Source organism: Saimiri boliviensis, chromosome 6 (assembly GCF_048565385.1).
Source record: "Saimiri boliviensis isolate mSaiBol1 chromosome 6, mSaiBol1.pri, whole genome shotgun sequence".
NCBI lineage: Eukaryota > Metazoa > Chordata > Mammalia > Primates > Cebidae > Saimiri > Saimiri boliviensis.
Window position 1 is genome coordinate 58987766 of NC_133454.1, and position 21274 is coordinate 59009039.

Consider the following 21274-nt stretch of genomic DNA (forward strand, 5'->3'; position numbering starts at 1 on the left):
GGTCCTCTTTTCTTGTCTGTAAAGTAGCATCCCACTATCCTACTTCTCTTACTGAGTGTTATATGTATAGCAGTGTTTCAGCCTCAAAGGGCTGTGTACATACAGATGCTGGCATTTATGTTGGTAACTGTGCCTCAGCCATCTCATCTGATCTCCGGAATGCCCCATTCTCGCTCCCTGACACTGCTGAGAACTTGCATATCTCAGCTGGGACACTTCCGGTATCTGTCTTGCTTGCCCTTCCCTGTCTTGACACCATAAACATCAGACAGATGTTTATGAGAATGAGATTGAAATTGTCAATTGTTTGTCTTTGGTTTTTAAAATGTACTCACCATCCAGGCCCTTGGGTACTTGTTACCACAGCACAGACTAATTACCTGTAGATGGATGAGACATGCTTGAAACCCTGGGACTTTTGCCTGCATCCAGCCTGGGTTCCTGCAAACAAGACCTGTGAGAAATAAGGAAGGGCTTTATTTCTGCTTTCAAAATCTGTGAGTTAGGTGCCTGAGAGTATAGTTCAAACAAACTAACAACAAAACCCACAAAAAGCAGCCTAAAACAAAAGGCTTTAGAACATTTATAGTGTTCTGTCTCCAAAGGTGTAGTGAGTACCTGCTTCACGCTTTCCTTTACTGGCGAACAGTAGTTCCATAACTCTCCCTTACTGAGTTCCAATTAGTACAAATCGTGGTGGAGTTGGACTTACTGAGTCACAAGATCAGATTTTAGAAATGTGTTCTCCGTCTCTGCATTGTGCCTTTCCCTCTCTGACCCCCTGTACCAGACAGGCTGATTCCAATCAGTACAGGGAGGCCTGCAGGCGGCTGACACTATGAGGGTTATGGTTATGAGGTCAGGGACCAGCAAGATTTGGGGACAAGAAAAAAGGAGCTTATAGAAGCAAAAAATAAAAAAAAAAAACCCAAATGCCAAAAAAAAAAAAAAAGTGTGTGTGTTGGGGACTGCCACTGAGAAGATGAGAGAGAAAGACATGGAGGAGGAAAGGGGAAAGTGTTAGGATGGGGTGGAAGGGAGGAAGATAGGATATGAGGAGAAGCAAAAGACTTCTTGCCCCAAACTCCTTCTGAGACAGAACAAAAACAAATATTTTTGAGCAAAATCAGTTGTGCCCAGATGTCCTCAGATGCTCCATCAGTGACTCTGATACTGCCAAGGAGTCCCACCTGCAGAGTTACGGTTCTCCACCTACACAGGACCCTGGAACCAGTCCTCTGCTGTTCGTCCCTGCTCCACCCACCAGTAGCACCTGCAGACCACATCCCCGAAGAACAGTGCAGCCATCTCCTCTTCTTCTTGAGAGTTGGAACAGCACATGCTTACTTAGGGTTCGAGGAAGGACAAAGAACATCTAGAAAGAAGATGCTCACAGAGAACTTCCAGATCACTTTACGTAGGGAAAGGCTGTGTTAGAGTGAAGAGAGCAGAGAGTGTGTCATTAGAAGATATGAGATCAGGCCAGTACTCTGCCACTTAATTACCAAGTGGCCTCTAGGCAAGCTCTATTTTATTTTACTTTATTTATGTTTACCTGTAGACACATCTCTATCTTCATGCCTACCTAATGGTTTGAGAAAATGGATGAAACTCCCAAAGTGCCCTGTGTATCTCTGATAGCACATTTCACTGCCTCATGTTTAAATATTTGAGTAACTGATCTTCTTTAGTAGGTTATGTGTTCACTGAAGGCAGTACACTTACAGATTTATCACCTAGCATGGTGCCTGGCGTATAGCAGGTATAATAAATATCTGCAACAGATATCTAATAATTAAATAAATGAGGAAGATGATGGCTTTAGCAATCCTTTAGCTAGGAAGAGCTCTCGAAATCATAATGTCAGCTCTGGAACAAATCTGCTATTATTTAGGCTTGATGTAGCAGTTGTGGGATTGGCATTATTAGTTTAAGTTACATTCTCCCAGCGATTTAGAAATACCCAATGACCCTTTGCACTTCCCTATTTTTTTCATTTTCAACTAATGAATTAATTAAATTTTTCCATTTTATTATTATTAGTTTTTGAGGCAGGGTCTTGCTCTGTCACACAGGCTGGAGTGCAGTGATGCAGTCATGGCTCACTGCAGCCTTGACTTCTGGGGCTTCGGCAATCCTCCCACCTCAGCCTCCCCAATAGCTGGGGCTACAGGGGTGCACCACCATGCCTGGCTAATTTTCGTATTTTTTTTTTCAGTAGCAATGGGGTTTTGCCATGTTGTCAGGCTGGTCTTGAACTCCTGGGCTCAAGCAATTCTCCTGCCTCAGCCTCCAATTTTGATATTTTTAGGTTAAAAATATTTCATTATTTTGAAAACAATTATTATGAACAAATGAAATCTAACTGGCCCTACTTAATACAACATAGAAAATTATCTTACATATAAACAAAATATGTTAACATATATGTAATACATATACCTACACAGAGATACGCAATGTGGTAAGTGTATGTGTAATTTTATTCCGCTTCCAGCAAATGTATGCAAAAGTAATCATAAACTAGTTAATATAGAGTGGATATATGTTTATGTTTTTTTAATAGTTGCATTTCTTTTTTGAGTAGAAATATAATTATTTCTTTAGTCATTGTGTTATTTGGTGTTTTGGTTGTTGCCAATTCTTCTCTTAAATAAATATTTTCTCTTGCAGAATAAATAATAATTACTGCTGTTTAAGAAACACTAAAGCCATTTGTTTAGTGCCTATCATGTGCAAGGCACTGTACTTGACACTTTTCTGTGGTGTATCAGTTAATGTTCACAATGCATGAAGTGCATATGATTTTTCCTCTTTTGTGCAGAAAGAGATGAAGCCCAGAGAAGTCACTAGTTAGCTACATCACACAAGCCAGTGAATATAGAGCCAGGATTCGTACTCAGGTCTGCCTAACTCCAATGCCCCCGCTCCCCCAAAACTACAACATTCTTAGGAGCAAGATTGTAAGGTTAAGAGATATTACTAGCTTTATGGCTCTAACTACATTTTTCCACATTGTTTTCCAAAAATGTTGTGCTGATATAGAAAGCCCAACCCTGAGGACATAGTATTTTCTCCATAATTTTTTCTGATTTTATTTTTTAAGCTAAGAAACCCCAGAGACCCATATGCACTTGCACTCTCTATATTACCTTATAAGTGCTGCAGTTAGAGCCGAATTCATCTTGAGCTTGAGTATTACCTCCCTGGAATGGAGCCTCGATTGTATCGCAGTCTGCCCTGAGCTCACCTGGTCCTGGACTCTCACCCTTATTCAAAGTGGATTTCCTGCTCTCCAAAATAGCAATGAAGAGAAATTTCCACCCCTGCCTTCCCTCTTATCATTCCCTTTATCTCTCTGAGAAACGGAGCAAAGTATATTCTGTCCATGTGACAGATTAGGGGCCCTCTGCTTTCTTTGACCTCTCTGTGTTTCCTTCATTGCATTAATGGCAGTGCTGGGGTGAACGTGTCTTGGATAGACAACTGATCAATAAACATCAGGAGGTATAATTATGGGATAAGGAGGCATTGGAAGATTTCTGCAAAAATTCAGGGAACACTTGCCCATACATTTTTTGTTTGTTTGTTTCAGTGGAGGATGAATTTAATGTTCCACATGGGAAGGGAGCAGGGGAAATACATGGGTTTTACTTCTATTTGTTCCCTCTCTGAAGAGCTGCAGGATAATCCTTCAACCCACAGGTTTTCACCTGAGGAGTAGGTGGATCCTGCAGAGATAAACCTTCACAGTCATCCAGGACCCCAGTCCCAACCCCACCCCAACTTCTAAGAAGAGGGAACAAGCATCTCCTGATGGGAGGCAGTTCTCTGACCTTCTTTCTCAAGGGCTACAGAAGACGCAATTGAAAAGTATGACGCTTTTCAATTGCGTCTTCTGTAGCCCTTGCGCAAGAACAACCTTGGCTGGCTTAGTAGCCAGATAGGACTGTATTTGGAGAACCAAGTCAGAAAAAAAGTGGTTGTTCTGAGAAGTTGCAGCTTAAGTCATCATTTATTCAAGGTTGTCTAATAAAAACAAGTGGCTATTATGTGTGCAGCGGGATCTCAGAAAGCCTTAGCAGAAACTGTTAGTGGTCTTAAAAATCCGTCATTATCATGTCTTTTTTTTTTTTTTTTTTTGAGACGCAGTCTGGTTCTGTCGCCCAGGCTGAAGTGCAGTGGTATGATCTTGGTTCACTGCAACCTCTGCCTCCCAGGTTCAAGTGATTCTCCTGCCTCAGCTTCCCAAGTAGGTGGGACTACAGGCATGTGCCACCATGCCTGGTTAATTTTTGTATTTTTAGTAGAGATGGGGTTTTGCCATGTTAACCAGGCTGGTCTCGAACTCCTGATCTCAGATGATCCACACGCCTTGGCCTCCAAAAGTGCTGGGATTACAGGCATGAGCCACTGTGTCTGGCCCATTACTATCATTATAATAATAATTATTATTCTTACTAGTATTTACTGAGTGCTTACTGTGTGCCAGGCACAATGTTACGTACTCTGCACCACATCTCATTTAATTCTTCCAACAAACTTCTGTGATAGTACCAGCATTATGTTTTTATAGATGAATGCTTAGCTCCCTCACTTCTTGATATGCTTTGTTCAAATGTAATTTTCCTTATGGTGTTTACTCTGACTCCCCTATGTCATCGTTATCCCCCTTGTCTTTGCATAGCTCTCATCACCTTCTAACATATTTTTAAATTTACTTAATCATTATGTCCATTGCTTAGCTCCCACCCCCAACCCATGAGAACATTTGCTCCTCAAGTAGAAAGATTTTGGTGTGTTTTGTTCAGAACAGTGTCTGATTCATATAGCTACTCAGTAAACTTATTCTAAGCGTAGATGAATGGATGCGTAAACCAAGGTTGAGATGAGTAAATCTCTTAAAATCCTTCAGTAAGTGGATAGTGGAGCAGGGTTGGAACTTAGCCTCACTCTAGAGTCTTAGGGTTTTACCATGCCACAACATTGACTCTCTTTCAGAAGATATTCTCACCTACACATGCATCTCCTTCAAAAGATAGTTCATATTTACTGAAATGCATTCAGAATGACCTACTCGTGTCTTGGAGAAGCAGATTTGTATGAAAGGCCCCCTAAGCTGCCTTTTCTTTGGGCCCCATTTATCTGAAATTCCAAAGGCTTTTCTAGGTCTCATGATGACATTGCTCTCTTTTCAGTCAATGAATAGCAGAGCCAGGGGCTGCTTGGTCTTGGGATGAAGTTCTGTATTCTTGGTGGCCTTCAGGGATCTTTAGGTCTTGGTCAGGTGGAAATCATTTTCAGTGTTAAGGTCTTTGATCTGGGTGGGATGCAATTCTCTGACCATTTACTCTTCTGCCAGGGTAAATAAATGTCATTAGGTTCTCAGGCACTCTTTTCCAAGCCACTCATTTCTTCTTTCTACAATTCTCTGTGTGTTAAAAAGATTTAATAGTGGCTAATCTGTTAGTCACCGTTTAATGGACTAACTTTTGCCATTATGCCTCATAGGTAAAACAGTGATTTTGAAACTTGCTATTAGTGTTTTCTATGAAAATATAGTCACTATTACTTTTTGGGCTGATGCCTATCTTGGGAGTTCTAGGTATTATACACATACACATAGTCTTTGTTCAAAAACCACATATCTGCCATTGCAGTAGCTCAGCCAACAGTTAAATTGGTATCTTATTATTGAGGTTTATTTTGTTTTGTTTTGTTTTGTTTTCTATTGCATCAGGCTCTTGTAAGTTTTGGAAATAAATAAAAATGGTTTTAGCTAGGGTTGAAGGAGGATTTTCCCCTAGAGCTGATTTCACTATAGTGTATAGCTTAATACAAAACCTAGCATGCTGAATACAGTTAGTCTTCAAAGTGGATTAGGGTTGGCATGCTTTGGGCATTTCCAAGGCATTAGTTACAGCACATTGAATTAACTATACCAGTTGCTTCTCCTGTAATGAAAGGTGTAGAAAGATCTCCTGCTTGAATAGAAGACCAAAATGCCATTTTAGAACTTGTATTGAGTGTGGTGGAGTTGACAGTTAAATGGCAAAACCACTCCTATTGTAAGGGAGCAACGAAGTATTCTCTAGTTCCTTTAGAGAAGGCAAGTACAGAAATCAGAGATACTGACCAGCCCAAGAGTTCTATTCATACTAATGATCATAATAATGTGATAAAGACAATGATCTTAATTGTACCAATTCTTACCATTTTTTACTCCCCGCTACTCCACAGGTCTTAAAATAAATAAACCTCTATTTTAAGCTATTAACTTGACCTCAGTCTTTATTCATCTTTTTCTGTGTGTATGAGTAGGGAGCTACCGAAATGATAATTGCATTTCATAAGTGTAGCTTGTGTGGCATTGTTGAGAAAAGGTAGATTTTTAGGGCGCTCTGTGGTGGGTGTGTGATGTGTCCCTGAAGTCAGGCAAAACTTGTTGCCTAAATGTGAGTCATTACATTAGTGATGAAAGTGTGATGACTATACACATGACTGCAGACATGAAAATGAAGTAACCATCAACTTTTTTTTTTAGCATGTGCTATGTGCTAGCGACTGAGCTAAGTGTTTATGTGTTTTATCTGTTTATCTCCCACAATAAGCCCTTGAGATGGACACTGTTATCAATCTTGTTTTTTACATAGGTTAACTGAGGCACTGAGAGATGCATTAACTTGCTAATAAGTGGTGAATCCAAGATTTGAACTCAGATTTTCTAAATCTAGAACTCTTGTACTTCACTTATGGGAGACAAGGTAACTATCAATGAAGTGCAGGGGCTGCATTAATGTTAAACAGATCATGTGACGGATGCTAAGAATTTGTCATGGTATTTTGTACAGGCACATGCAATCATTATGTAGTCTTAGACTTGCAAGTGACCATAGTGGTGACACATACCTCTAGTCTTACCTACTTGGGAGGCTGAGGCAGAAGGATTGCTTGAGTCCAGGAGTTCGAGGCTGCAGTAAACTATGATTGTGCCACTGCACTCCAGCCTGGGTAAGAGAGACCCTGTCTCTTAAAACAACAACAGCAACAAAAAATGCATTCATGACTTATCAAATCAGGTACTAACTTAGGACTGAGATATTGACATTGAAGTCTGAAATCACTCTACCCTGGAGGAGACCAAGCAAATCATGTGAGAGCATAAGCTCTGGCATCAGAACTGATCTTTACAAATTATATGAATGCAGTAAATGATCACACATAATCCCCAAATATGCACATCTATCATGTATCAATAGGACAAACAAACAGGCTGGGCGCAGTGGCTCACGCCTGCAATCCCAGCACTTTGGGAGCCTGGGGTGGGTGGATCATCTGAGGTCAGGAGTTTGAGACCAGCCTGGCCAACATGGGAAACCCTGTCTCTACTCAATATATACAAATTAGCCAGGTGTGGTAGTGTGTGCCTGTAATTCCAGCTACTTGGGAGCCTGAGTCACAAGATCACTTGAATGTGGGAGGTAGAGGATGCAGTGAGCAACCTGTAGCTGGGGCTACAGATGCATGCCTCTATGCCTGGCTAATTTTTAAAATGATTCTTTTCGGAGATCGGATCTTGCTATGTTTCTCAGGCTGGTCTCAAACTCCTGTCCTCAAGCAGTCCTCCCACCTTGGCCTTCTAAAGTGCTGGGATTATAGGAGTGAACCACCATGCCCTGCCTATTTTGTATATGAAATGTGGAAGTTGGCTTTCTTTCTCTAAGGTACTTTTCTACTTTGAAACTCAAATAGAATAAACTGACATTTTGGAGAAATTAAATAATGGCTTAATGTCAGCCTTCTAATCAGGACTGGCAGACATCCTTCAAACAGAAAACCATGGAAGAGGATGGTTATTTTCTGGAGGGCTGGGCAGTACCACAACACAAATCTGTCAGGGTTTCCTAAGGGGAGTTGGAAGATTTTCCTGTCTAGAGATCTTTGAAAGAGAGTAGGATAAAATCCCCTCTCTCAGGGATGGTTAAGCTGGGGCCCTTATCAGCAGGAGAAAGAGGATTCACTAAACTGATTCAGGTTACTTTCTTAAGAGTTGATAGATAAATGGTTTTTTTCCAAGCACATTCTTGTTCCTTTCTTTAATTGCTCCCCAAAGATTCATAATCCAAACACCCTTACCTTAAAAACCTGAACTTTAGTTAATCAGGAGTGAATGTTCTGAGTAAAGGGCATTATTGTCCCAGGTTACTTCTCCTGAGGCCTCCTCTGTGGTGTAGGCTTAGTGTGACATGATAATCTAAGGGACATTGTGTCCACAGTCAGAGCTGCCCCTAGGAAAATGGCAGGGCTGAAGCAGATGATGTTCTTCACTTTTCTTCTCTCCAGAAGGGCATTGCAGCAGAAAAGCAATTTCTGGAGACTTCCAGGCTGGGAAATAATTGCACTGGGTGCCTCTTTAAACCTTCTGGCACTGTTCCTTGTCTTCCCCTGTTCTTCCACTATCATTTTTTCATTCATAGACATTTACTGAGCATAAATGCAAGTACTCAGTCTGGAGCAGTGAGCTTGCTAACAGACAACAACAATGAACGGGATATAACTCCTGTGTGAATGGCAGCCATAGTCTGAGGGCAAGTGGAAAATGCATGTCACTAATTGTGATACAAGGTGGGAAATGATGTGTTGCAAAGAGGTATGGGTGAACTGCTTTGAGAAGTCTTTATGCTAGTGAAGACTGATTAATAAATGAATATTGAGGACATTCTCAAAGGAGAAAAGAAAGAGAAAACATCATAAAAGGGCAACCTGAAGAGCAAGAGAAGACAGGGGCTTGCTATATATAGAACCTTGGGACTGTGGAATGCTCTAGAGTCTTAGACTTGCAAGTGACCATAGAGGTTGTCTGGTCTCAAACTCATACTGATCTTGTCCCCAACAGGTTCACTCTGTGCTTTACCAGCTCCACAGAAGGGAACTCATCTTTTTTTTTTTTTTTTTTTTTAATTAACAGCGTCTGCTGGGCATGGTAGCTCATGCCTGTATTGCCACCGCTTTGGGAGGCAAAGGCTAAAGGATCACTTGAGACCAGGAGTTCAAGACCAGCCTGGGCAACATATCCAGACCCTGACTCTACGAAAAATAATAAAAATTAGCCAGGCATGGTGGCACACACCTGTAGTCCCAGCTACTTTAGAGGCTGAGGCAGGAGGAGTGCTTGAGTCCAAGAGTTCGAGGCTGCAGTAAACTATGATTGTGCCACTGCACTCCAGGCTGGGTGATAGAGACCCTATCTCTTAAAACAGCAGCAACAACAAAACAAGCAAACAAATAGTGTCTGGTGCAACAAGGGAGTAGGGAATTTCTAAGTGTGTGTGTGTGTGTGTGTGTGTGGTGTGTAAACGAGAGAAAGTGAGACAGAGAGAGAAAGAGAGAGAGCAAGAAAAAGGAGGCAAAGCAGTAGCCTACGTTCTCAGTACCCTAGTGGGCCTCTGCCTGAAGGACATATGGGACCGATGAGTGCTGACTGGTTGTTCTTTGAGTTAAGCTGGGGAGATTTTATTATAGTGGGGATGGAATCCGGTGTCCTTGTTCCAAGGTCCAAGGTCCTGCATAGGTGGTAAACTTGCACAGAATAAGATCATGTGAGCAAGCCTTCAAAAAGGAAGACTTTGCTCTGGCTAGTAAGATTTAAACCATTGCCCGACTACATCCTGGAAACAAGTTAGATCTACCCGTGGAAGCTAAATTAGAATCTTAAGACCATGGAAAGTCTACTTTTAAAGGTCTTTTAATGTTTACTAAGCTGCTATTTCAACAGAGGATTGCAAACCCCATTTTAAGCAAGTGAACATACTGGAGGCTTGGGCCGACCCATTTGCAAGAGACCTGCAGTTTTCTCCTCCGTGGTTTGACGTGCCTGCATGGAGCCTTGAGTCTGCAGTTCTCTTTAATAGGAGCCAGGAAGCACCAGAACTTACCGAGCCCTGATGATGATTCATCTCAGATCTACAAGTAGACTTTTTCATAGGTAAGAGGTATTGGAGACACGGGTAAAAAATTATAAATTAGAGGTACACTTACATTATTAATGACAAATGAGAAACTGATTATGTAGCCTGAACATGTCATGAAAAGAATGTATTGCTAATATAATTTATTGCAAGGGAGTTCTACTGAATATTTGGGATAGTGTGGTTTTTTTTTTTCTTTAATATTTAGAATCCAACACAAACTCCCAAGGAAATTTAGGGAACAAATAGAAACTTACTGAATTACATAAGGAAACAAAGGGTATTGGTTTGCCAAATTGCAACTCCAAATTAATCTATTTGCCAGACTGCAAATCAAATACACAGACAATGATGCGGGAACCAGTTTAAAAGTGTATTTTACAGAAAGTCAAAAGAGAGTAGCTGTGAAGCTGAGGGAACACTGGTTTGGGATTCAGAATAACTGGGTTTGGATCTTGATCTCTGCATTTCTTCATCTCTTTGGGCCTGAGTTTCCTCATCACTAAAATGGGAAAAAAAATCACAAAATATAGTGCCTGGCTCAAGAAATCTTAGGTGAATCTGAAAATTTTTAGGATGCTGAAACATTGCTAATCTATACCTGACTGAAACAGATTTTTCATGTGGTTCAAGTCCTAGGTATCATACATTTGCTTTAAAGGGAAAGGGCAAGACCATGTAAGTTAATTACTTACAAATATATTTTTACTAAGTAGTGATGTTCTTGCAAAGTTGTGTATCAATCAAGTAAAATGTATTAGGGGAATTTCCCACATACAGGAATAGTGCTTATGTAAAGCCAAAAGGCCTTTGCAAATGCCAGTAACCATTCTATACCTTTTATGCAAATCTACACGACCACATGTTGGGATTAGTTCTAGTGAGGTATTTGTGTTTGATTAACTTCTTGCTCTGTGTGGGCTTATGAGGGAATTAGATGCACACAGAATGTTTGCCAACAAATGCAGACTGACTGTTAGGACTCCTCTGTGCAGTTTGTTTTTTATTTATTCTCAGAGGTCAAAATACTATGTCCAAAACAATACTAGAAAGTCATTAAGGTAGAGCTTGACTGAAAGATGTTTGATTTACATAAAACAATTTCAGCTCCAGCTTTGTGATCTTGGTCTAAGAGTTATCTTGCCCATGCGTCAGTTTCTCATCCGTGAACCTGGGTGAGAAAGAGTGGAAGAAGGATGCGGATGGGATGAAATAGCTAATGGTTCTTCAGGCCTATAATTCTGTCACCTAAGGAAGGTGATAGTTTTACTGCTTATAAAAATTTCCAACTGTCAGGCAGAATTAATACATCTTCCAGAGGTATCTGCTTACATCCAGGGAGTGGTTGAGATTATAGAAAATGATGCTATTTCTTTTCCTGAATAGGGGACATGTTTCATGTCTATTTGGACACCCTAAGTTATGCAACAGATGACTTCCTCATCTGAGTGTGCCTTATGCAAGTTTATCGTTGAATTAAAATTGCATACATGTAAAGAAATAATGTATTTTAATAAATTCTTTCTCTAAAAAAATAATTTGAATTATATGAAGAATCATGACAGACCCAGATATGTTTTAAATCTGTATTTTCTACACAAGGATTGATTAAAGCAAAGCAGATTTTTCCAGTTTATAGACCCTGAGAGCTACAACAAAGACTTTGTAGATTACCTAGCATAACCCATCCCTACATCTCAATTTCGGAGTATTTAAAAGACCATGTAGTCGCTGGATTGAGGCAAAATGTGAGCACAGTGATCCTGAGTCTCGCTTTCTAGGAGCAGGATGTGGGCGGGGAATAGAAGCAGGGGTGCTTGCCACTAGGGCTGGCTCTGGGGCGTAGTTTACCAGGGTAGAGGAAATGGACTACTCCTGAAAAGTGGGAACATCCCACAGTGTGAATTTCACTGAGGCAAGAGTTCGCACCAAGTGCGGAATTGCATAGGGGTGAATTGTTTATAATTACTCCGCCAAGATGCATTGCTTGCAGAAAGATAAACCTCTCAAGGTGCAGTAAGAATGGTTGTCCAGAGCTGGATTACAGGAGCCACCAATTACAGGAGCCACCAATGAAAATCCTCCATGGAGCCCTGTCTTCTTCAGCTCCTTCCTGTGTCATAACAAAGCAATTCCAATTTTTTTTGCCTGACATAATATGTAAAGGCTAATATCTCCCTGGTGCTTGGCAAACGTGCTGTCCCATCAGAACAAACCAGGCAACTGTTTTCTAGGTTTTCAAAGTTTTTTCATTACATTCATTATATTCCAAACTGTTCTTTTTGTAATTCCGAGAATACACCATGCTTTCTACACTTGATCTTAGCCAAAAGGCTGAGAAGAAATGGCACATCTGGGTCTCCTGCTGGAAACATGACCCCCTTATTCTGTATGGAAAATGCCTCTGCCCACCTTCAAACCTTGACTAGGTGCTGTCTTCTCTGTGAAATTCTCTCTGGATCAGGATCCTTCTCCCCTGTGTTTACACTGCATTCAGTACACATTTCTCTTGAAGTGAATTTACCAACTTGTAGTTCTTTGATTGGTTTTCTTCTCCTTCCTCCCTTCCCCCGATTTGAAGCAACTGAGGCCAGAGTCACGTTTGATAGGCATTCAAAAATATTTGTAGGAAACAATAATCATTTTTCATAAACTTTACAGGAACTTCACAGTACTCACTATTATGGTATGCTTAGATTCTGGGAAGATTAAATACTTTTTGATTGATTTGCTAGATTACCAGGTACATCAGGAAGCTCCAATTTTCTTAGCAGATATAGGCAGAACTCCATTTTAAATGGCATAATCATACAGTCACATTTTGTTCCTCTGAAACATAACATCTACCAACGATAAAGCACACACAAATTAACAGACAAAAAAACCTTATCCCCATCCCCCAAATGTTCTCTCTCTTTTCCTTTCTTCTCCCTTACACTCGTCTCCTCTCTTCTCTCCTCTTCTCTCTCTCCTGTTCCCACTTCAATTGCAAGTAACTTTTCACAATCTAATCCTAGGCCCTAGAAAAGTGTTTAATACATACTAGATGCTCAAAAGCTATTTAGAATAGATGTCCCTCATTCTTTTTGCTGACTAATTTCTGGAAAGGGCAGTCTAATCTTGCAGCTTCCATTAATTCATTCCCTATCCACTCTTGAACCCATAGCAATTTCATTTCTTCTCTGACCACTCTACTGAAATTGTTGTCTCAGAGGTCATCAATGACCTAATTACAAAATTTAATGGGATTATTTCTGTCTTCCTTCTGCCTGACTTCATTATAGCATGTGGCATCATTTATCTCTTTGAAATGTGGAGTACTTGGAAAAAGCATGAGTTTTAAAGCAAAGAGACTCTAGTTTAAATTTGTGTTCATCTTCCACTAGCTGTGTGAATTTGGGTAAGTCACCTTGTAAAGTCTCTCATCATCTCGAAAGAGAGCTTTTGATATTTATTTCTCAGGGTTATTGCAAGGGTCAGCTGGGATTTTGTGTGTGAAGCACTCAGCACAGAGCCTAGCTTAGTGTACCATGCAATAAACATTGGCTTCTTTCTTCCCTTGCCTTACCAATGATTGCTATTTCTTGGTTTTCTTCCAGAGGCTTCTTCTTTTCCTTGCCTATCTCTTCTCATTCTGCATTTTTCCCCGGCCCTATTTCAGATTTTCTCCATCTCTTATCCGAACAATTTGCCATTCATGTGGTCAATATTCCAAAAATATTGACTGACTGAATGATAGTCTCCTAACTGGTTTTTATGCTCCCTGTCTGCTTTTTTCTCCAGTTCACATTTCATGCTGTCACCAGAATTGATGCTTCTCAAATACAGGTTAGTATGTAGCTCCTCCCGCCAAAAAAAAAAAAAAAAAAAGAAAGAAAGAAAGAAAGAAAGAAAACCACCAAACCCAAACCAATCTGAATAGCATCCCTTTGCCTGTAGAAGAAAATCTGTACTTCAACACTTGGCTGGGTGTGGTGGCTTACACCTGTAATCCCAGCACTTTGGAAGGCTGAGATAGAAGGATCCCTTTGGACCAGAACTTCAAGACAAGCCTGGGCAGCATAGCAAGACCCTGCCTCTAATTAAAAACAAAAACAAAAAAACCAAAACCCTCTACATTCACTGTAATCTGACCCCTTGTTTGCCTAGCCTCATCACCTAATCCTGTATGTCCAACCCTATGCTCTCACTTATCTTTTCGTGTTTTCAAAAACTCTGTGAGTTTTCACTTCTTAGTGCTTTTACTCAAACTATTAATGCCCTATTATTTTCTATTGAAATTCATACTTGAAGTATTAACTTAAATACCAAATCCTCCATAGGACCTGCCTAGACAACCTCTTTTCCTTTAAGTAAAATTTATCAATCTTTCCACTCACACCTCTTGTGCACTTGTATTTTGCACTTAATTAATTCTGCTTTGAGAGATCATGTGCTCCAACGCACAAAGTGTATCTTATTTATCTAGCTATATCCCAAGGACTTCCTGAATAAGGAGCCTTACACAGTGCTCTAGCTTAACAACCACTTGTAGAATTAAACTGAGTTGAAAATCAACAAGAATAGTCCTGTTTCCTAAGAAGCGATTATAAAGGAAACTTGTACATAACAAAGGCTAACATTTATTGAGCAGTTACTGTATGCCAAACTCTTTTCTAAGTGCCCTACACAGCACTCATGCTCACAATCACTCCAGCAAGGAGATGCTACTTATTATCTTGATTTTACAAATGAGGAAAACTGAATTACAGAGAGGTTAAATAACTTAGCTACAATCAAACTGCTAGTAAGTGATAGAAAAATGTCCAAAGCTCAGATGGCTTGACTCTGGGTCTACACACTCAATCATTAGTTGATAGGTCGTATAAGCTGATGGTATTTTGCAGTGCTTCTGAGGAAAGCAACAGCAGAATTTCCAACACATGCCACCTGCCTTCCTTGGGATGGGCAACCAAGGACAGGTGGGGTGACCTCAGAAAATCTTTTTCAGCCCTGATTTGCACGTAAAGTCCTTGCAAGATTTAGAGGACAAGAGATGATGTCCTTCTGTGTCTTGGTATCCTTGGTGTCAAGAACAAGGGCAGTCAAATGTTGTGCAAAACATTCTTCTTTGATGTCTAAGCCTTTTGATGAGCAGTTAAACCAGGGAGGCTTATCTGGTGACAGTCCTTCTCCCGAGGTGACGTCATTGCTCACCCTGGCCCCTGTGAAGGCTGTTGGAAGCAAACAGCTGACCCTGTGCACTCCCCAAGGTTGAGAGCACTCCCCAGGGCTCTGTTCTCAATAACTGAGTCTCCATCAAAGTCCTGAAACATTTTCTCCCTTGTTCTTTAGAAGGAGAAGCTGAATGTGGTGGTTGGTCAACTGTGGTTTGATTTAGATTGTGGTTAGCCAGCACCAGCCTCCTCTTCCACACTCTTTCTCTAACCACACCAATTCAGTGCAGCGTCCCCTCCTTCTTATAGCAGCGAGCCCCTCTCTGGGGAAGTGAAGGGAGGACTTGTGAAAGAAACAGGAGATACCATGGGGAGGGGTTTAAGTTATTCCCTCCAATTCTTTCTCTAGTCTTTATGCCCTGAACCCTCAATTCCTTGCTCCAGTACCATCCTGGTAATTGATTCCTGTATTTCTAGCTCACCAGTGCAATATACTAAAGCTGTTTGTGGGTCTCAGGGAGGTGTTTAGCATCTGGTGATCAAAATGCCTGAGCCAGCAACAGGTCAGCTCAAACAGACTTTGTTTTAGATGTAAGTGAATTGCTTCTACTTTGAAGAGAAAGCAATCTTAAATTGCTTCTACTTTAAAGAGAGACCCACAGTAGTTGGATGGGCGGGGCCTTTAAGAGATCATCTCTTTCTTGCTACCGCCTCGCCTCTAACGAGGCTCCAGTTACCTTTAAAAGATCTACAGAGAAAGCCATTCTCTACCCAGTCTTAGTCATGCATGCCAGTTCTTAACCAGCCTTACCCTCAGTAAATGTTTATCATCTATCCCTAATCCCCCATGCTGCACTCTCCACAAACGCATTTCCTCTTGCTCAGCAACAAAATGAAAGCTGCAGAGTGAAATCTGGCCATCCTTCGTTTTGTGTTTGAAGACAGTTAATATTGTTGTCAGCATCATCCATGTTTCTGTTTGTATTTCCAGCTTCCCTGCCAACCACAAATTCCAACTCCTCTATGCCCACTGCCTGCTTCTTTCCCTCAAAATGGGCCAACCGTTGGGATTAGCCATTCTGAATGTTGTGTGGGAGAGAGACTCTGTGCCCCAGCATTGAGGGTGGGGACTGCCTGTCTTGCAACCACAGTGTTGTGGGCAGACATTCCTGTGTCCTTGGGAGTTCCCTGCCTTGGCGTCCTGGAGCAGGTGCAAAGATGTGTCCAGGGTGCCTGTGCCTTCCAGTTCACATTTACTTGGATGTGCACCCAGGAGAAACCTAGCCCGGAAACTACTATATTTCACTTAAGTTTTCTCCTGGAAGTCGAATAATAATAATAGTTGATGAGTCTCCAGAAGTAGTAGACAGGTGTTGGGTGTCTTGTGTCTGTAGGAAAAGGGAGCCTGTGCAGTTGAGAATAAACAACAGTTGCTTGGTAATATGACCTCCTTTCATTTAAAGTCAGAGACCTGGCTGCGGGTGGGGAGGGGGAGGCTAGCTACCACCTGTCTAGGGGTGAGGGGAATGGGGACAAAGGTGAGGTCAGTTTCACAGAGAACTGTGGGGTTGCTGAGAGCCAAATATTGGAGAGAAGAAATATGGGAGTGGGGAGACTTGGGGAGCAAATGCAATCACTGAAATTCTGACGCAGGGCAGGGAAACTCTTTGGTTCTGACGTTGGCACCAGCTACTTTGAGAAATTGTTTCTCTACACTTTTGGAGGCCTCTAATCTGGCTTCAGAAGGCATGATTCCAGTTCTGGCCTTGTCATTGATTAGCCATCATCATTTATCTGTGACCTTGGATAAACTACTGAATCTCTCTGTTTCACTTTCATCAATTGTAAAGGCAGCTGGGAAGACACAGTGTGAAGTATGGAAGCTCTTTTCAAAAGTGTAAAGGTCACCATACACATAAAAAGCACAGGATACTGGAGAGAATTGGAGGAAGGAGAAACTTGATTCTTACCTCAAGGAGCTTATAGTCTTAACAGTAATGATGGCTTGCAGTGGTAGGGCATTTCATATTTCAAAGCAGTGCCTCATTTATCTTACTTGCCACAGCCATGGGCAACAGAAACAGCTGGAAAGGGCTGGAGGATGTGTTTTGAACAGGGTTTTAATGATCAAAAAGATTATGTCTTGGAAAAAAGAAGGGACTGAAGGTGCCAGTGAGTAAGGACAGTGTTCGAGGCTAAGGGAGCTCTGGGTACCTGCTTCTCAATCAAGTGAGACATTTTAGATTTGTTTGGAGGTTTTCCCTCAGGCCAGGTGAAATGTAAGTGATCGCTCTTAGCCACTGCTGTACCCAAGGCTTAAATTAAATCTCATAGGATTTCAGATCCAGAATCTACTGTAGGTGGGAAAAGTGGCTGAAGTGTGTGGGAAGAGGAAGCTGGTGGCTTTTCTTCCTTGTAAGAGGCATACACTTAAATTTACAGTACCCAGAACAAACTTAAATTCAGCTGCCCATCCAATCTTCTGGCCCGTCTTGTGGACTTTCCTTTTGTTTTTGTGGTCTCCAAGCGAATGGTAGTGTCCTGGCTTCCTTTCTTCCCATAAGCCCCTGAGACCCTCCTCTCCTATGTGAAGAGCCAGCCCAACACAGGGAAGTTATCAGCTCCCCAGCAAAGCACTCGTCCTTGGAGGAAATCCAAGGCAGTGAACAAACTCTGTGGAACTTAGCTTCGGATCCTGTGTAAGTTTGGAGTTACACTGCAGCCTCCTTAGGATCCCTGGAGCCGGAAGAGGTAATCTGTTCCTTGCCAGGCCTGACACCTGAGGGAAAGGGGTCTCTGCTTTCTGTGCTATGTCCGGGAGTTAAAAAATAGAGTGATACCAAATCACTCCTGAGAGAGCTAGTGGCTGGATGTCAGAAACAGGGGCCGACATGCCAGGGAGTCACTTATGGGAGGGCCTGGCCTTGGCTTTTCAGCCTCAGTATCTCTCTCCCTGAGGAAAACATACTTCCTTCGGTTTCCTGGCCTCTCAAAGGTTGTGTAAGGTCACGATGCCTTGAGCTTTTCCACACTTGACACGTATCATTGAAGGAGTTGGTAGACCCATAGCCAGCTGTCACCCCTGATGTCTTGCTGAACTGCAGGGATGTATCTACTTGCAGTGAATTCTTGCGATCTTTACGGATGTGAATTTTTTTCAGCTTCAGGACACTTGTGAAAGTGACTTTTGTCCTGACCTGAAGCTGGGCATTGGCTCCCAAATGAAAACTGGCCTCTGAGAGAGGCAGAAAAGAGGGGTGGATCAGACTGTGGACTTACATTATATTCTTGGGTGCTTCTCACAATCTCTTTGAAAGTCACTGACCAGACTGGGTATGGTGGCTCATGCCTATAATCTCAGCACTTTGGGAGGCCGAGGTGAGCATATTGCTTGAGACCAGCCTGGGCAACATAAGGAGACCTCATACCTACAAAAATAAATAAAACTTAGCTGGGTGTGGTGGTGTGCACCTGTACTTCCAGCTGTTCAGGAGGCTCAGGTAGGAGAACAGCTTGAGCCCAGGAATTTGAGGTTGCAATGAGCCATGACTGTACCGCTGCACTGCAGTCTGGGCAACAGAGTAAGACTTAGTCTCTTAAAAACAAAACAAAACAAAACAGTTACTGACCCAAGAGATAAACGCATTGGGCTGGGGATGAAGAAGAATGGGTGATACAGTCTTGCTGTAGGAGCTGGGCTGGGTTAGACTCAGTCGCCACAGAGAACAACTAAATAGAGTGGATCAGTTCTAGGGTTGATCTCTTAGGGCCTGGGTCTAGAGCGTGAGTGTGTTCAGCACATCTTGGGATGCTACCAGGACTGACCCAGACTTCCTAGGTGCCACAACATGGGACATACTGAACTCTGTGACCCAGTCCACGGCAGACTGAACCACAATTGAATAAGCCTTCAGGAATGTAAGGGGGAGGGGGTAGACTCAACTCCCTGGGACTCTGTTGGATGCATTGCTTTGCGGGTGCTCACCGACCCCTCTCATTTCATTCTTTGCTCAGGACGCGGCTATGGTACTGGCAGCTGGCTCAGGTGCAGGGCTCAGCCCCATTTTCCTTACTGGTCCTGTGTCCTTTGTCTCTCAGACCCTATTGTCTGTCTTTACTTGGTATGTCACGTCTGGTGTCCTCAGCTCACGCCGCCACAGGAGAACAGTTCTCTCTTCTCAGCTTGTCATTTTGGAAGCAGCCTCCAGCAACCTTGCTATCCTCCTGTGACTGCTGGCCTCCAGTGCCATCACCCACACCCCAAATAATTCAAAGTGCCTTTCTTAGGAGAAAAGATCTAGTTGAAAAGTCTCCTCACTTTCCTTCAACCCTGTGTCATGGGTGGCCTGAGAGAGTGAGGACTGAATTCATGGACTCCTCTTTCTCTGCACCCCCGCCCCCTAAAGAAATAGCAGAGTTCGACTAATGGGAGCTGCCTAGCCAATCGTTGCCCTGAGAAAGTTTGGTTTGTGATCCTATTTCACTAGGCTGATTGGAGCAGCCTTTACTCCGAGGTAGAGTCCCTCCCCGAGGGATTCCATTTACAGTTACATTAGCGGTTGCTGCCAGGGCGAGCCCATTCAGGATAGCCCCCCACCCCGCCCCCAGTCCCCGCTCCTCCTTCTCCTTTTTTGTTTTTATCCAGTGTCTCGCTTCCTCTCTCTCTCTCTCTCCCTCTCCCTTTCTCTCCTACCACTGCCTCTTCCTCCTGTTCTCTACCTCCCTGCAGCGCCAAGCCGGCTCCCCAACCTGGTCTGCTGAACGCAAACCGCTGAGAGTTTGCTGCGCCGCCCCTTGGGGCCCTGGGCTGCCGAGTCCCGCTAAGGCAAAGACGCCAGCAGCGGAAGAAAAACAAGCGGGCGCGCGAGGGGAGCCCCAGGAGGGCGGCCGGGTGGCTGGCAGGCGGTTCCCGCTCCGCCCGGTGGCCTCGGCGGCGGCTGACGGCCCGGAGGACTGGCGCTCCGAAAAGTTAGACTCCTGGCGGCGGCGCGCCACGCAGCGTCCCTTCCTCGCTGCGCTCCGGGAAAGGAACTTGCTCCTCCGGCCCCTGGAGAGGGCAGTGTGCCGCCGCGGGCCGGGGGTGGGGAGCAGCCAGCGCGAGACCGGAACGAAGCCGCTGGCGGAGGGCGAAGGGCGAGCGCGGAGGCCACGGGCCCCATGCCGGCGGCCAACATGATGGAGACCCGGCCGCTGCCCGCCCTGCAGGTGCCCGAGCCGCAGGGCGCGCCCGAGGGCAGCCCGGTCTGGTCCAGCTCCTCGACCCCTACGCTTCGTCGCCGGCGCTTCAAGATGCGCCGCATGAAGAACGTGCAGGAGCAGAGCCTGGAGGCCGGGCTGGCCCGGGACCTGCCCGGCGTCTTGGGCCCCGGCAAGGAGTTCCTGCAGCTGCCGTCCATCGAGATCACGCCCTCCAGCGACGAGGACACCCCGTGGTCCAACTGCTCCACACCCAGCGCGTCCCCGCGCCGAAAACGCTTCCTCCTCCGCAAGTGGCTGAGGGTGAGGGAGCGGAAGGAGTGCAGTGAAAGCAGGTACGTCCCGGTTCCTCCCGTCTCTTCCCCTTCCCCGGTTCCGTCCTCTCCAGAGCCGTCCAGGGCTCCGGGGCATCCTGGAGGAAACATCCTGGGGGAGAGCAGGAGCCGGTCACCAGAGGCGCTTCGGCCGGGCGCTGGGCCTGGTCCCAGGGCTGGTGGCATTCAGCTTCCACACGTGCCACCCAACCCAGGGTGAGGGGCTTCGTGTTGCACGACACGTTTGCGTGGGGCCTCATGCTGCATTCCCTCTCCCTTGATCCTCACAGCGAAATAAATAATAGCAATAACAGCAACTAATAGTTATCAAGCAAGCCCTTACCGTGCGCAGGCCACTATGTTGAGCATTTCGGGTACTTCCAGATTTCATCCCTACGCAAACTCTCTGAGGTAGGTATTACTATGGCTCACTTTCTACGGGCGCAGATAGCAAAAGGCCAGAGAACGGTTAAGTGGCTTATATTGCTGAACTCGGTTTCAATCTTATTTTATGTTTGACCACACTGGATTGCTTGAACTGGCTCACATGTGTGGAAGTGAAGGATTTACATCGAGTGAGTCACATTTCCTACCACATCAGAGTCTTTAGACATCGATACCTGGCCTACAACACTGTGGT

The 21274-nt window shown here is 43.7% G+C and overlaps 1 protein-coding gene across 11 annotated transcripts in view; it reads left to right on the forward strand.

Annotated features, from left to right (window-relative positions):
- The window catches only part of GRAMD1B (GRAM domain containing 1B), a 269620-nt gene that overhangs the window by 50535 nt on the left and 197811 nt on the right, over positions 1 to 21274 (forward strand). For 2 of the 11 annotated variants that reach the window (XM_074400747.1, XM_074400748.1), the window contains exon 2: positions 19854 to 20655. The exons of 1 other annotated variant lie outside the window; for it this stretch is intronic. In XM_074400747.1, coding sequence (XP_074256848.1) covers positions 20282 to 20655 — 374 coding nt within the window. In that variant the 5' untranslated portion in view covers positions 19854 to 20281. Of the gene's footprint in view, positions 1 to 19605; positions 20656 to 21274 lie in introns of those variants that run through there. 8 more of the 11 variants (XM_074400750.1, XM_074400749.1, XM_074400751.1 and 5 more) reach the window with 7 other exon arrangements.